The 14,372-nt window shown below is 36.0% G+C and overlaps 1 protein-coding gene across 1 annotated transcript in view; it reads left to right on the top strand.

Moving 5' to 3' along the window:
- The window catches only part of PCSK5 (proprotein convertase subtilisin/kexin type 5), a gene marked incomplete at its 3' end in the record, with an annotated part of 193,093 nt that overhangs the window by 100,189 nt on the left and 78,532 nt on the right, over positions 1 to 14,372 (top strand). The window contains exons 9-10 of the mRNA XM_009999796.1: positions 1,929 to 2,029; positions 13,139 to 13,242. Of these exons, the coding sequence (XP_009998098.1) occupies positions 1,929 to 2,029; positions 13,139 to 13,242 (205 nt within the window). The remainder of the gene's footprint in view (positions 1 to 1,928; positions 2,030 to 13,138; positions 13,243 to 14,372) is intronic.

Raw genomic sequence — 14,372 nt, 5'->3', positions numbered from 1 at the left:
CGTTAAACCTAAAGTAAGTGAAAGCAAATTCTGGCCTGAAATAATTTGAGCTAACATTACAGTTAAATATACACTGGTGTTACCATCTTGCATAAGTTCCTTGTTGCTCAAGGAAGGTACTCCAAGTGTGAAATTATATGAACGTTTTATCTGTGGGGTTCAACTTTTAGCTGATAATATATAAAAGAAATTATTTGACAAAGTGTGCATTTTGAAGGATATTAAGTACGAGGGAAAGAAGGTTCTTTCTAGACTTCATTATTCAAGAAATAAAGCCTTTGGTAAGTTCACTAATTTAAGTATGTAATATCATAAATGCTTTTAAACATAGGTTTCAACTTCTAAAAGCTTCCATCTTGTTTCACTTGCTCACTACTTGCTTTCAAACATCATTTCCTGGGTGCTATTAGCTCCTTCTCTATTAGAAGTCTTTTATGTTAGCTTGCGTATGCTTACATGTCATGAGAACTTTCAGCAGCCTTATACAAGTTAAGTGGTATGTATATTACTGAATATGACAAATGCAAACGTGGGAAACCTATACCTCCTATGTGCAATTGCTTGTATTCTGCCCAGATGGGATGGAGTGTTTTTTTCCCGATCATATTTTTCATGCCTTCCCGTTTCAAAGCTTTACAGGCTTTTCTACATGCCCTGTGCTTTTCTGTGATTTTTTTTTTTATCCTCCAGTCCTCCCCTTCTCCCATTTTTATGTGTATCTGTTGCAAATGAAGTAAGTGCATTAGAGGAAATGGAGACACAGTCATTCTCTACACTCAGGTAAGAAGCTGTGTAAGCAACTCCTCTGCCCCTCAGGCAGATATTTTCTCTCTCTTAGTGACCTGAATCTCAAGAGATCAGATGAAATGCTAAGATAAAGTTTGATGTCACAGGTCATTCACTCTGCCACCTTAATGGAGGTTTCCATGCTGTGGGCTGCTGTCTGCTAGTAACTGTTCTCAGGTCCATCTGAGTTTTGCTTTAGCTTCTGATAGGTAATAGTGACTTGTCTCTATTGCCTTACCTTTGCCTAGGAACCACTTCTTCAGGAAGATCATAGATTAGAATGACTTTAGATTAACCTTGCTTGGAAGAAGTAGAATTTAGAATAAAAACATTTTTGTGTGTGATTTACTGGGTTACAGAAAGAGTATGCCTAAAATTCATTACAAGATTGGAATATCCTAACACTAAGTAGAAGGCTGTGGCTTTATTTGGTATTACATATCACAGTTCATATATCCACTTAGATTACATATAAAAATATGTAGCAGCATATAATTAAGCAATACATAACAATTTAAAGCTGCAAATAACTAATTGACTGGTGATGTCTAGGAAAAATTTATGATAACATCAGGATTTTCCAATGTATTATTGCATAAGGCATGAAGGAATGATTAAACATGGTACTTAGTATGCGTTCAGTTGTGTTCTATTCTGTCACATACTTCCAGTGTGATGTTAGACAAATTAATTAACCCTTCCATACCTCTTTTATGGTCTCTAAAATGGGCATAGCCAGTCTGTATAAACATTTATTAATTCCTTTTTGTAAAGCACTTTGAGATTCCTGGATGAAAAGTGCTCTGTAAATGCAAATAGAAAGGCAGAGTTATAACTGCAGTTTTAAAACCTTTAAAACCTTTGCTTTTAAAATTTACAAGTCTTTTTGGTGATCATTCTGTGAAAAAAATGAAGACTAACTTTTCTTTTCAGTGCAATACAGTGAACAATTCTCCAAGTTCACAAGTGACTTCAAGCTCAGAACATCGAATGTCATGTATTCAGACACCTGTTTTTTTCCCTTTCCTTGCAGTGAAAAAAAGGAGAGTCCCTCCAAAGTACATGCACCTTATTCAAGCAGATGAAATGTGTTCTGATTTCTGAAGCTGTGTTCTAAATTTCACACATTCAATTTCTTCCAGATCACCACAGACCTGAGGCAGCGTTGCACAGACAGCCATACTGGAACGTCAGCCTCTGCACCTATGGCTGCAGGCATCATTGCACTGGCACTGGAAGCAAAGTAAGATCTGAGTTATACTTTGAAAAAAAAGAATTAATTAATTAAGAATATGGAAAAATCTCTCTCATTCATTCAGCGTCTTTATCCACGGATCTCAAAGGGCTTTGGAAACTTACTTGTAGTAATTCATTGTACCCTTCCAAGGGCAGGAAAGATCTCCATGCTTGCTTCACATGTGGGAAACCTGACACTGTGGAAGTGACAACAGACAGTGGTGAAATAACATGAAATGGTGTTGAGCACAGATAGTTTCCTCTAAATGATGTATTGCATGCTCACAGTGTCTTACAGTACCCTCACCCTGCTGCCCAGATCTGCTGTACTCTGCAGGCTACTGTAGGTCATCTGTTGCATTCATCAGCTTCTCTTTGCAGTCTCCATTCTTGAATGTTCAAGAAAGTTTTGGGACGGGGTTAGACTACCATGAACAGAAATTAATGTAGCATGAAAAATAAAAATTATCAACTTCTGCATGCTGACACAAGTCTGGTTTTTCTGATGAGTTCAGTTCCTCAGCTGTAAAAGCCATGAATAATGTATCTCTATAATCCTTTTACCTTTATCTCAGAAAAGTTTCCATTTTAGAAGTGTTTTCTCAAATGCACTTTGTGTCTAATATATCTTTAATGTGCTCCATGAAGCAACAGAAATACTGGAGATTTATCAGGTCAATCTGCATTTTGAAACCTTTTGCATTACTTTGCACAGTATTGGATAATATTTGCACGTCTAAGGTGGAATGCTCCACCCCAAATCCTGCTTGAAATCAACTGTTTCTAAGTGCTAAGAGATTGAGTCTATTAAATTCTAAAGAAAACCAGTTTCCACTGAGGGCAGCCTTGAAAGGAAGTGAAAGATCTGCACACAGTACTAATTTCAAATTGTATGTAATGCATAGCAGCAGAATTTTTTCCATCTTTAACGCTGCTTCTTTGAAAAAATCATAGGTGAATATTTAACACAGAATACTTTTTTACTGTAGGGTTATAGGCATGAGAACAAAAGTTAGTAATTGAAGAGATGACACAATCAAGTAGCGCAACGCTTGTATCATTATAATTAGATTTCCTTAATGCAGTCATTAGAAGCAAAGGTATTGTGAAATGCTAATATAATGCTATTGTTTTTTTAAAAATCATTTTAATCTATTTCTAATCTCAGTTTTAAAATCCTGAAATTCATTGTAAGCAATCTGCACATGCAGATTGAATAGCGCATGCATAAATTTCATTTTGTTGAAAGTTTTTCTCATTATTTCATAGTGAATGGAAGTTGCTTGTAATTTATTTTTTGTATTTTATATATTTCTGTGCATTTTCTAACAAATTATTATTGTAATTGAAAGTTTCAGAGTAATAACACACAATGCCTGCAACAAAGCTATTGCTAATTGTGACAAAACACACAAAAAGACTTACACAACCTTTTTCACAACCTGTGAACTTTGGCGACTCTGCCAACAGGAAACCCATGTTAGTGCCAATGGACCGGTGTGGGTTTTTTCCAAAGTAATAGTTGCTATGATAAGAACAAAAGCAAGTCTGTATTAAATCTTCACATGCAGTGATGGAGACAAAAATGTGCTAGTCACTAAAGATCCTGGTAACTTCTTTGTATTTAGATTTCTCTGTTACGTGGTGCTAACCAGACATTCAGGGTGAAAATGTATTGTTCCTCCACAAACCTCTCCTTCATGAGTCTTTCCCACAAGGTCAGGAGCTGCTCCAGCCTGGGCTTCCCACAGAGTCATGGGCTGCTTCGGGAACAAACTCCCCTGGCACCGGGGTCTTCCAAAGCTGCATAATCAGAGTCCACTGGCAGCAAATCCTCTGGCCACAAAAGTCCACTGGCCAAGTTCACCCCTCTCGGCACCTTCAGGGAATGTTCCACCACGTTCTTCCATGAGTGCAGGGGCACAGCAGCCATCTCGCCATGGGTTGCAGGGAAACTTCTGCTTGGGCATCTTCTTCCCCTTCTTCCTCACCAACCACCAGCACCGCTCTGCTTCCCCAGCTCAGCTCTTGTCCTTTAAGTGCTCCTCTGCTCAGGTCTCATTTCAGTTCTTTTGTATGTTGTGGCAGAGGTGCATCTATTGTCCCTCTAATGGCTCCTTGGCTGGGATTGGAGCAGGGGGAGCTTCTTAGCTTCTTACTGGAGACACTCCTGGGGTCCCTCCCCCTCTAACAAAAAAATTACCAAACCAAACCAGAACAGTCTGGTATTTGAGTATCAGGTTTCCTTTGGGAACCAAAGAAGAGTAACTGAGTATTAAACTGTTTGTTTGGAATCGCTGAGGGCATGATGCAGAAATGTAGACGCAACAACTGTCACAGAAAGAAAGACATCTCTTAATCTTCATATTCTGATTATTTTGGGGTTTTTTTTAATGGCATTCAGGCAATTCATTGTTTTATCTAATGGTTTCCATTGTATCTAGGATCCTACTCTGGCTCTTTGAATAAATGCTTGCTGTGTATTGCACTTCTTAGTCATTATGCAGTGTTAAATTTTGCTCATTGTAAATCAGCAATTATGGATAGAAAGTAGAATTGATTTAGTCAGCAGCAGAAGCAATGTTTTTGCTAAAAACTAACTATTTGCATTGCATAGTACCATCTACTGTTGATATCAGAAATATCCTTTCTCATTGATGAAAGGTTTGAATTTGAGATTTGGGTGAATCAGAGCTAGGAGAGACAGTACACCCACATTTGTTTCAGTGAGCACTGTGCCATGTTCCCTTGGAGAAGCCGAATTTTTAAAAAATGCTGTGTTGCTGACAGAAGAATATACATCCCTAAGTGAACTGCATGCTCCACTGTCTTTAAGCCAATGCATATTTTCCAACTTATGGTATATAAATTGCAGTTATGTAAGTAAGATTTCTACTGTATGGTATGTTCACTGGTAAAGCTTTGTAGAAAGTCTGTTTCGTTCCATGATTCTCTTCACATGAGCTATTTACTTTGTCTTTGGTTACATAAAACCAAGGCTAGAAGAAGGTAGTACTGGGAAGAGAGAAAAAAAATTCAGTGAATTCTGATACTAACGATCCATTCAGAAAAGTGGTAATGCACCACTTACCAAAAGTGGCAATTCTTCTAAAAGGCAGTACAACCAAGTGTAATCACTGAGATGAGAGGAAAAAGGAGATCACATTGCAAGGGGTCAGGAGTGTCAGAGGAAGATTCTGAAAACTGATCAGGTACTTGCAGTACTTTCCATATTGATTACTTTTCTTACAGAATGAAGTAGTGTACTGTCTGTCAAGGGGCAGTTCTGGATACAGAGAACATATTTCCATGTCATCAAGATTACGAGTGGTCTACTTGCTCAAACCAGGACAGCTTGTTCGTGAACATAGTCAGATGCTGAAGGTGATCAGACAGTGTCAAGTGACCTCTATATGTAGACTTCAGGGTAAGAGGAGAGATTATCATTTAAGTCCATCAGCTTTAGCTAGGTCCTTATGCTATTGGTTGAATGTCTATTACAAAAGTGAATGCTTGAGTGTGTGAGCTAGAAATCCTTTTGTGAATCTGAATTTTTTGACCACATTTAAAATAATGCTCTTAATGATGAAGCATTTGAAAAACATAAATAAATGGTTAATTTAGAACCTGTGTTGGGGTTTTTTTGAGCTTTAACCACCTGCACCACTTATGCAATTTCAGTTATTATAGTGTGATTGACTTGGAAGTACTTTCCTGAATTCAAGTGGTGCAGTGTTTCTCATTTAAAGGTCCTGTTTTCAGTTACATGTAACTTTGCCAAAGAATAATAATTCTGTCTGATATTTTCCATGTAACTTGCTTTAAAAAGGTTTTAAGAAAATTCCATCCAGACATTTCTTAAACTGAGTCTAGGTTTAAAAAAAAATTATGTTTGACTGTGGTAATTTTTAACTTCTTCATTGAGTTTTACTGTGTCTGGACTTTGGAGCAACAGCTAGAAATAGAACAAGTTGTTGTTCTGGTGCCAGTGCAATGCCATTTACTTTTATAAGCTTGTCAAAAATCTCAGTTGGCATGTGGTCAGTTGAGAGTTTGAAGAGTTTGGCAGCACGATCCCCTGTACCTGCTAGGTTCTCCAAGTGTTCTCCAGCTTCAACTTTCAAAGTCTGCTTAGAGTTGTCTTAGAATTTGCTTTTAGGGGTTCTGGCTGCTCACCTTTAGAGCAGGGAGCTCATATGGTTTTCCCTGTCTGTGTTTCTGCAGTGAGAGGAAAACGACAAAGGTAGAAGAGAAGCAGGTTCACTGCATTGCAGTCCCCCTGCAGTCTTTCTTTTGAGATTCCTTGCTCCACAATGTCATAGCTCAACTGTATTAAAAATTATCAATATCATTGGACTGGGCAAATAGGTAAATTCTGGCAACTGACCTGAGGGTTTTGTTGAATTGTTTCCATGCTGTTGCCCCTCAGCAGACTGCATACAGTGTCTTTTGAGTGGTCCCATTTAATTCTTTCTCTGGAGAAGGCACAATAAGGGATATGATTCAGGTACCTCCCTCTGCAGGGATTTCTCCAAAACTCATCATTATCAACCTGCAGTTCGGCCATTGATTTTCTTTTTGTCACTTAGGGTTTTGTGTCTCTGGGAAAAACACGATGCTCTAGTCTCTGGAGTCTGCCAGCACTGTGTGTGTGCACTGCAGATTTCGCACAGCTTAGCAGAACACCATTGCTGGTGGATGTATGACTGTTTATCCTCCCCTTCATCTCAAGGAATGTATGTTATATCATTACTTGTCTGGATTCTATCCTAAAAAAAAACCCATAAAAACGATATGAAGATAACCCAAAAGCTCTTTGTAGCAAATACAAAAGGCTTCAATCACTGACTCATGAAGAGACTAGGGTGCATGGCAGACAGTGGAGAGGCTGCACAAACATAAGCTGTATGACATAAAGCAGAGCCAGACACAAACTGATAAAGATTATGTTATACAGGAAAGTGCTATTACCTTGAAGAGATGATCAAAAACTATAGCTTTGAAAGGAAAATTCTGCTATTATAGAATTTGTGAGCTTGAGATATTTAAGATTAATATGTTTATAATATGTGATGTACTGAAATTTCTTAGTGACTGTTGAAATGGAGGGAGCCAGTGTGACTTGCCACAGTGAAACTTGGCAAAGGACATCTCAGGACACTCCAGAATGCAGTTGCTTTAAATTATATGTTCTTAATGAGTATTAGTCAGCAATTTATTTTCATATGTGTATCACTGCTCTTTTTTTTTGTCTAGTACCTAAATAAAGTTATTAATGGAAAAAGAGTAGGAATATGATAATTAGTGTAAATGGCTACTGACAGCAGTTTTTATCCTGGAAAGATATTTTCCCAAAATTTTACTGATTGCACATCTCTTTAAATATTATTCACAGTATTTTCAGTTGCCATAAATTTTTTTAGGGGATTGTCATCGTGAGCCAGGCTTGGGTTTCTTTCAAAGACATCTGGTTGGGTAAAATTGAATGCAAATCATAAATTAGCAGAAGATTTGGCAAATTTCTGATAAGCAATTCTGGAACCCAGAAAGGAAGTGTGAACGAAGAGTAAACCGAGAGCCAACTCTGAAGTAGCCAAATGGTTTTGCTTGATATCCTAGTTAAACGAACAGTGGTCTATCAGGTCAGAAAACTGAAAGTCTACTAGAGCAGAAACCTAAGTTACATTTACAGGGAGTGAGCTACATGCTTATCAGCAAGTATATTCTTTAATTTTCTAGCAGGAAGTTAGCAGGATTTTTTGCACAATATATGACAATTAGAACCTATAGGGGTGTCAGACATGTCAAAACCATGGTTTTTTTATGTCGCTGTGTATGCATGACTGTTGTTCAACACCAGGGTCCATTTTTGTATCTACTTATTTTCAGGAATGAGATGGTTGTGGTGTAGACCACCTAGACACCTATGCACCGGGTAAGCAAAACAATTAGAGGCTGTCTTCATGTTTCATGCCTCTTAAAATTCTGTGGTGACTCTTTATGTGATGTGGGAGAGAAGAATGTCTCCCATTAACATAGCTAATATTCTTCCTCTCCATTGCATTATATATTGGAGTCATTATGACAGGTAATAGGGCTGTAGATCTCAAGAAACAATTTGACTGATTTGAATGTTACAGGAATGTGTGATTTAATCAGGCAACTATTTCTTATATCTTCTTTATAAATTTATCGTAAGACCATTAATGATGATGTAATGCATAAATTAGTGTTTAAAATTATCTCCTACTGCTGTATCAGATGTTTAGGGCACAGAGACTCCTTTTTCTAGCAATAACTACCCATGTTTGTTCTTTCATAGCAAAGATTTCCAGAGAAGGTTATTTGATATTTCCAAATTGAACAGTGATCCTCTTCTTAATCCACCCTGTGATACTATGTTTTTCTTAGATTCTTTAGAGAAAAGTTGATGGTATCCTTCTGTCAATTCTCATCAGACTCTGCTATTTTGACAAGAAATATTTTTTCAGGCATGCTACCTTTGTCACATGCAAATAGTTACGGAGATATTGTAGTAAACATTCACATTGCTAACTGTATCATTTTGCTAAAAAATAAACAAAGACACACACACACACAAAAAAAGAGAAAAGAAAAAAGTTTCACCCTATTTGCTTATTGCATTGAGTGGTATTTTTGCTAATTGAATCTCTTGCATCAATTATTTATTCTAAGCAGTTCTTTTTGGCTCAGTATCATTATTGAAAAGGGTAGAGCCTGAATTCTTTACTGTTTCCAGTATTAGCCCAGTTGTCACTAAGGAAACTACTTGTGGAATGAGAAAATCTGATTTGGCAAAAAATTATAATCTACTGTTTCTAAGCAGCCTACTAAAAGATACAGTTCAATCTCATATTAATGTTACTCTAGTATAATCTATTTTTTTTGCCCTATTTCATTTTTTCTCATTTACCTTGTTTCATAAATACTTTGAGAAGCCTGAAAGAAGAGGGCTGTACCTTAGAGTGTAACTATTGGCTAAGGACGCAACATTCATTATTTCTTTGGCTGCTGAACTAGCAGTTTTGTATGTAATTGTTCTCACTTCTGCTTATTCTGGTTTGATTTTGAGTATTGTCTGGTGTGTGTAATCCCAAGACAATTTCAGATGAGACATTGAGAAAAAATTTCTGGAAGGAAATTTCCCATTTTTTAAAATCAGTCCATTATTAAGCAGAGTTAGTACTGTTCTTGTTAATGCATTTGTTAATTTCAAGATGTTTAGCTATTAATTCTTCTGAGATTAATCAAGTAGTAAATCAATTAACATCAGTGACATCTTGTCTGGATCTGGGGCCCACATGGCTAGCAAGCAACTGTTTGCTCATTTAGGATCCAATTTTGACATGTTTTAAAAATATTTAATCAATTCTGTGATTTTTCCAGATGCTTTAAAATTGACCTTCTTATTTAAGAAAAAAAAAAATTAACTGCTATTTTGATGTCATTTCAGTTTCTTTCTTTCTATTTTTTTCTTGTTACACTTTCTGAAAATATTACGAACAAGCAATTTCAGACCTATTTTCTTTCAAATAAAGTGTGTACTCTAGAGACAAAATTTCAATCTGACAATAGCTCAATTCTTAGTATAGTGAAGGTCCTACAATAGGCTGCAGAGATTTATTTTAATATTTTTCTTATGCTGATAATTCTCTGAGATATAAATATGCCCAAACCACCATTCCTTTAGAAGAAAATGTAAAAATCTTAGGAGTTATACAGTAAGCAAGAAGACTTGGGGGTTGCATAAATGGCAGACTGATTTATCTGTATATATATATATATATATATATATATATATATGTGTAGTGTCCTAGAAGTCAGGCCTTTGATCAAAGTTTTCCATCTCAGAAATTCTTACCTTATTTTTCCTATTAGACAAGTATGTAGAAACATCAGTGAATGGTTCAGCTTTCTGCCATGATTTTTGTTTTTAGAAGTAAACTATGATTCTGAGACATCTCATTTGCTGACTGATCCACTAAACCCAGTTTATAAGAGTTTTAGCATTTTTAAGTGAAGACCATTACATCTTTAGATCCTTTATCTAGGCATATTTAGATCCATCCTTTCTCTTTAAATCATCAGTTGAGTGTGCCCTATCTTGCATCTCTGCATAAGAGGTTGAGAGGAGTGTTTTAGTGCCTTATTTTTCACCAATAGCATAGACATCTTGCTTTATAGAATAGCAGATTTTTTAGATTCCAGATAATGAAGAATGCATTTCTCAGGATTCTTGGAGGTCTTCCTGAAGGCTTGAAACATGTTTTTCTAAGACTTTACACAGACTCCCAGTGAAATTCCTGAGCTAGTATAAAATCATATTGATTTTTTTTTCTTGAAGAATGTTATGTGACTATCCAAGCATACCCTATCTTAAAAACCCTTAGTGTTCCTCGCATTCTTTTTTTTTTTTTTAAATAATTTTTGCTATCATTCTAGTCCAACTCTCTAATGTGAGAAATTCCCCTTTAAGAAGAAAAAAATATATCCATGGCTGTATTAATGCTTGCATTAATGCTCAGGGACAGAAGGCATCAGTTTTCCTTAAAAATAACAGAATTAAAAATGGGAATACCATTATATTTTGTAGCCATGAACAGAAAGAAATTGAACGGCCATAAGTTAACAAAGCCAGGAAGGAATTACAAAGAATTCTGGCTATGATTAATAAAAGAATCACTTAAAAATTTTCTTCAGTCCAGATTATTCCACCTCTTCCTGCTTCAACAACAAGCTTATCCAGCACTTTCTGTTTTCACTCTAGAATAATATATAGCTCTTCCTGTGGTGTCCCAGCTGTAGGTTGAAAAGTGCTAGGTTACATCATCATACCCATGGTCCACACACACACACACACCAACTAGGAAGCGTTCTGCAATGGAAAAGATACACTCAGAATAAATATTGTATTACTTCAAAGGAAACAAGAAAAATATGTAGTAAATGGTTTTGTCACTGTCTTTGCATTCTTCCTTATAATCTCGCAACATAAAAGAGCTCTGATATTTTTTGGTAACTCCTACTTGTTTTCAAGCTAAAGCATTACAAGTGTATTGGAAGGTAAAATGTGTAAAAATCAGTTTTATGTGAGAGAACATTCTAGATAGCCCAGGTTTTTCTCTCATGAGTGGAATTAGAGGCCATGGTTCTGAAATGCATTTTAATCTTCAAGTAATTCTACCAACACAGGTGAACTTCTATTGGTTAATACTCATAAATATATATGTCTGCATGCATACAGAGGATAAGCCACAAGCAAGTTTTTTCTGTAAAATAGTTCATTGCAGGTTTACAATAATTTCTGTGTCCCTACTGCATTTTCTTAAAGATGCAACTTGTGAAAGCTGAAATTTGTCACTTGAAAATCTAAATTGATGCACTTTGAATGAATAAGAAACTTCCCATTTTGACTAGGTTATCGCACATATTCCCTACTTACTTCCTAAAAGCTTGATTTCAGCTCACAAGATGAGCAGGATTCTACTTGCGTATCTAAGCTCCATAAAGCATTGATTACTCAAGAATTTCCAAAAATATATTATTTTGACAAATGTAGTTCTGAAAGATGTGAAACAATGTATGTGGAATGCCAATCCACATGGCATTCATTTGTGTACATCAAACAGAAGGATAAGTGTGATTTTTCTGTTTTCCACTGTCAGGGGGACTTGGAGAAGAAAAAGATATTTCTGCATGTTTGTTGTTACCATGCTCTTGAAAGAAATTTCTCATTTAAATTTCTAGTAAGTTGTCTATTTGTCAGTTTAACAGTGTAGAATCCATGTGATGGCAATGTCCATTCACCCCAAAACACAACCCACTTACAATGACCCATGGCTTGATCTTCTTGCACTCTTACTGCTGTTGCCTTCATGTAGTTTCTACGTGCAAGTGAAAGCAGAGACCAAGTATCATGCCTTGAAGAAAATTGTAGAGAATACATCATTGGTCTGCTGGTCCAAATGGCTTTTTGGTCTGAGAGGCATAAGAGCATATGTTAAGGAACTGAGTCGTGGTTTCTGAGGCTTTCAGTGACTGCATAGTCCTAAGCAATGTAGACAGCCAATGCTGGGTCTGATAAATTTCCTTCTGATCTGTGTTAATCATTACAACTGAGTTGTACCAGTGCGTGCAATAGGGGCAGATAATGATACGCTGAGAATAATTCTTTGTGACTGGTGTTCTATGCTGCAATACTTTTTTCCTCTTCATTAATTAGTGGCTCAGTTTATCATTCCCTCTGCTGAACTGCATTTTTAAATGGAATACTATTTGTGTTCTAACAAATAATAAAAAATATGAGAAATTGGAAAGGGAGGAATGGCCATGCACCGTTAGATAGTCCTCTGAGAAAGGAAGTTCTCCTTGGGGTGGATCTAAGAGAGAATAGAAAACTATAATCCCAAAAGATTTGCTCTTGTCCTGCAAGATAAATGTGTATTAATGTTATAGTGAGGAGGCAAACAACATCTTCTTTCACCTTCTTGGTAGACAGGTTATTAGGAATCCCTTAAAGGAATACACATCTGTGCAATCAGTTGCTCTGTAACTATTCAGATTCAGTAGAATACACATAGACCCTCAGGGAATTCTAAGACTGGGGGCTAATAGAAAATGAAAAACAACAAAGGCATCTGTTGAATACTTTCAATAGGAGATGAAAGTCTAAATGAATTGCCGTCTTGAGCATGCAGTTAGTAAGATATAGTAGACCTTTTCAGTCTACATTCGGTCTACCAACATTTTGTTTTGTTTTCTTTGCAGTGGTCAAGGTGAGTAACATATAATAGTTGGCGCTCATACAAATTGCCTGTGTGAAATGTACTTCTTCATCTTCCTTTAAATATTATATAATATAATTTTATCATATATCATTACAGTCTTCTTTATGCAATCCTCTCAGCACTATAAATAATTTCATATAGTAATTCTGTAAAATTAAGAAACATTATTTTGACTGGAGCAAGGGAAAGCAGAGAAGGTAAATGAGGGTTGTATTGGTTTGGTTACTTTTTAGCTTACATGATCTTGTATCCCTACATTCTGGTAATACATATCTGATCTGTGCCTTTGTTTTCCCTCTTTTTCATAGTCCATTTCTGACCTGGAGAGACATACAGCATATTATTGTAAGGACTTCACGTGCAGGACATCTTAATGCTAATGACTGGAAAACCAATGCGGCTGGTTATAAGGGTGAGAGTTTCCTTTCTTCTTTGCTGTCAGAGGCAACATCTTACTTGATATTTTCAAAGAGGAAATAACCTTAAGTAGTTTGTTTGACCTTATGTTGTGCATAGTTTTGAGACCTTTTAGGCTCAAACTTCATATAGGAAAATCTTCTTAGAATTATTATCGCCAGTAATGGCACCTACAAAATGCAATTAACGTATCTTTTTAGTCCCTTTCAGTCCTGTTTTATGCACTGCTGTCTGAAAACTAAGCAAGTTGATGTTTTTTTATTTGCCCTTGTATAGCTAGTATTCTGATAAAATAGTCTGGAGTTAATACAGCAATTTCTGTATTCAGACCATGTTCTTATTCAGAATTGTAGGAAAATTGGTTTAAAAATTATAAATCAGTTTTTTAAAATTTCTGTTTTATGTTATTCTCCCTAAATTATTTATATTTAAGAATTCTGACAGATTTAGGATAAAATCAAACCTTGAGCTACCAAGACTTTTAATGTCATAGACATCATACTATTCAGTCAACTGCCATGTAGGTTTCTAAAATATTTTACAGTCTTGTTATTTTGTATTAAAGCTACACCTTTTAAGCCTTTTTTTCTCTTTTGTAATGCAAGCAGAGGTAAACATCTGTGCCATTAAATAAGATGTATACTCAGGATGGGTTAAAACTGGACCTTGAATCCATACAACATTGTGTTTCAACACAGATTGGCTTCTCATTCCCACTTAGTAAATTCTTACTTCTTTCAGTTTTGATTGCATCGTAAAAAACCCAACAACCAAACAAACAAAAACCACAAACACACAAAACGCCAAACAAACAAACAACAAAAAACTCACAAAACCCAAAACAAACAAACAAACAAACCCCACAACAAAAACAAACAAACAAACAGTAACAGAATTGCTTATTTCTCTTCATGAGAATTCTGCCCAGGACTGCAGTCTTTTAAGATAACTTTTGAACTGTTTTATGCTAGGATTTCCTAAGAGAAGAATGCAATACACAAGAACCATCAGATCTTTACTCTGGTTTCACTTTAAATCTGAAGCCTAGCTTCAATCTATTTCAGATCAAGGCACATCTACCATAGAGCATCTTTAATATATCATTCTGACCTATGACATTCCTGC

The sequence above is a fragment of the Chaetura pelagica genome, unplaced genomic scaffold, assembly GCF_000747805.2.
Source record: "Chaetura pelagica isolate M959 unplaced genomic scaffold, ChaPel_1.0 scaffold216, whole genome shotgun sequence".
NCBI lineage: Eukaryota > Metazoa > Chordata > Aves > Apodiformes > Apodidae > Chaetura > Chaetura pelagica.
This window is presented reverse-complemented; position numbering and strand designations above follow the sequence as displayed.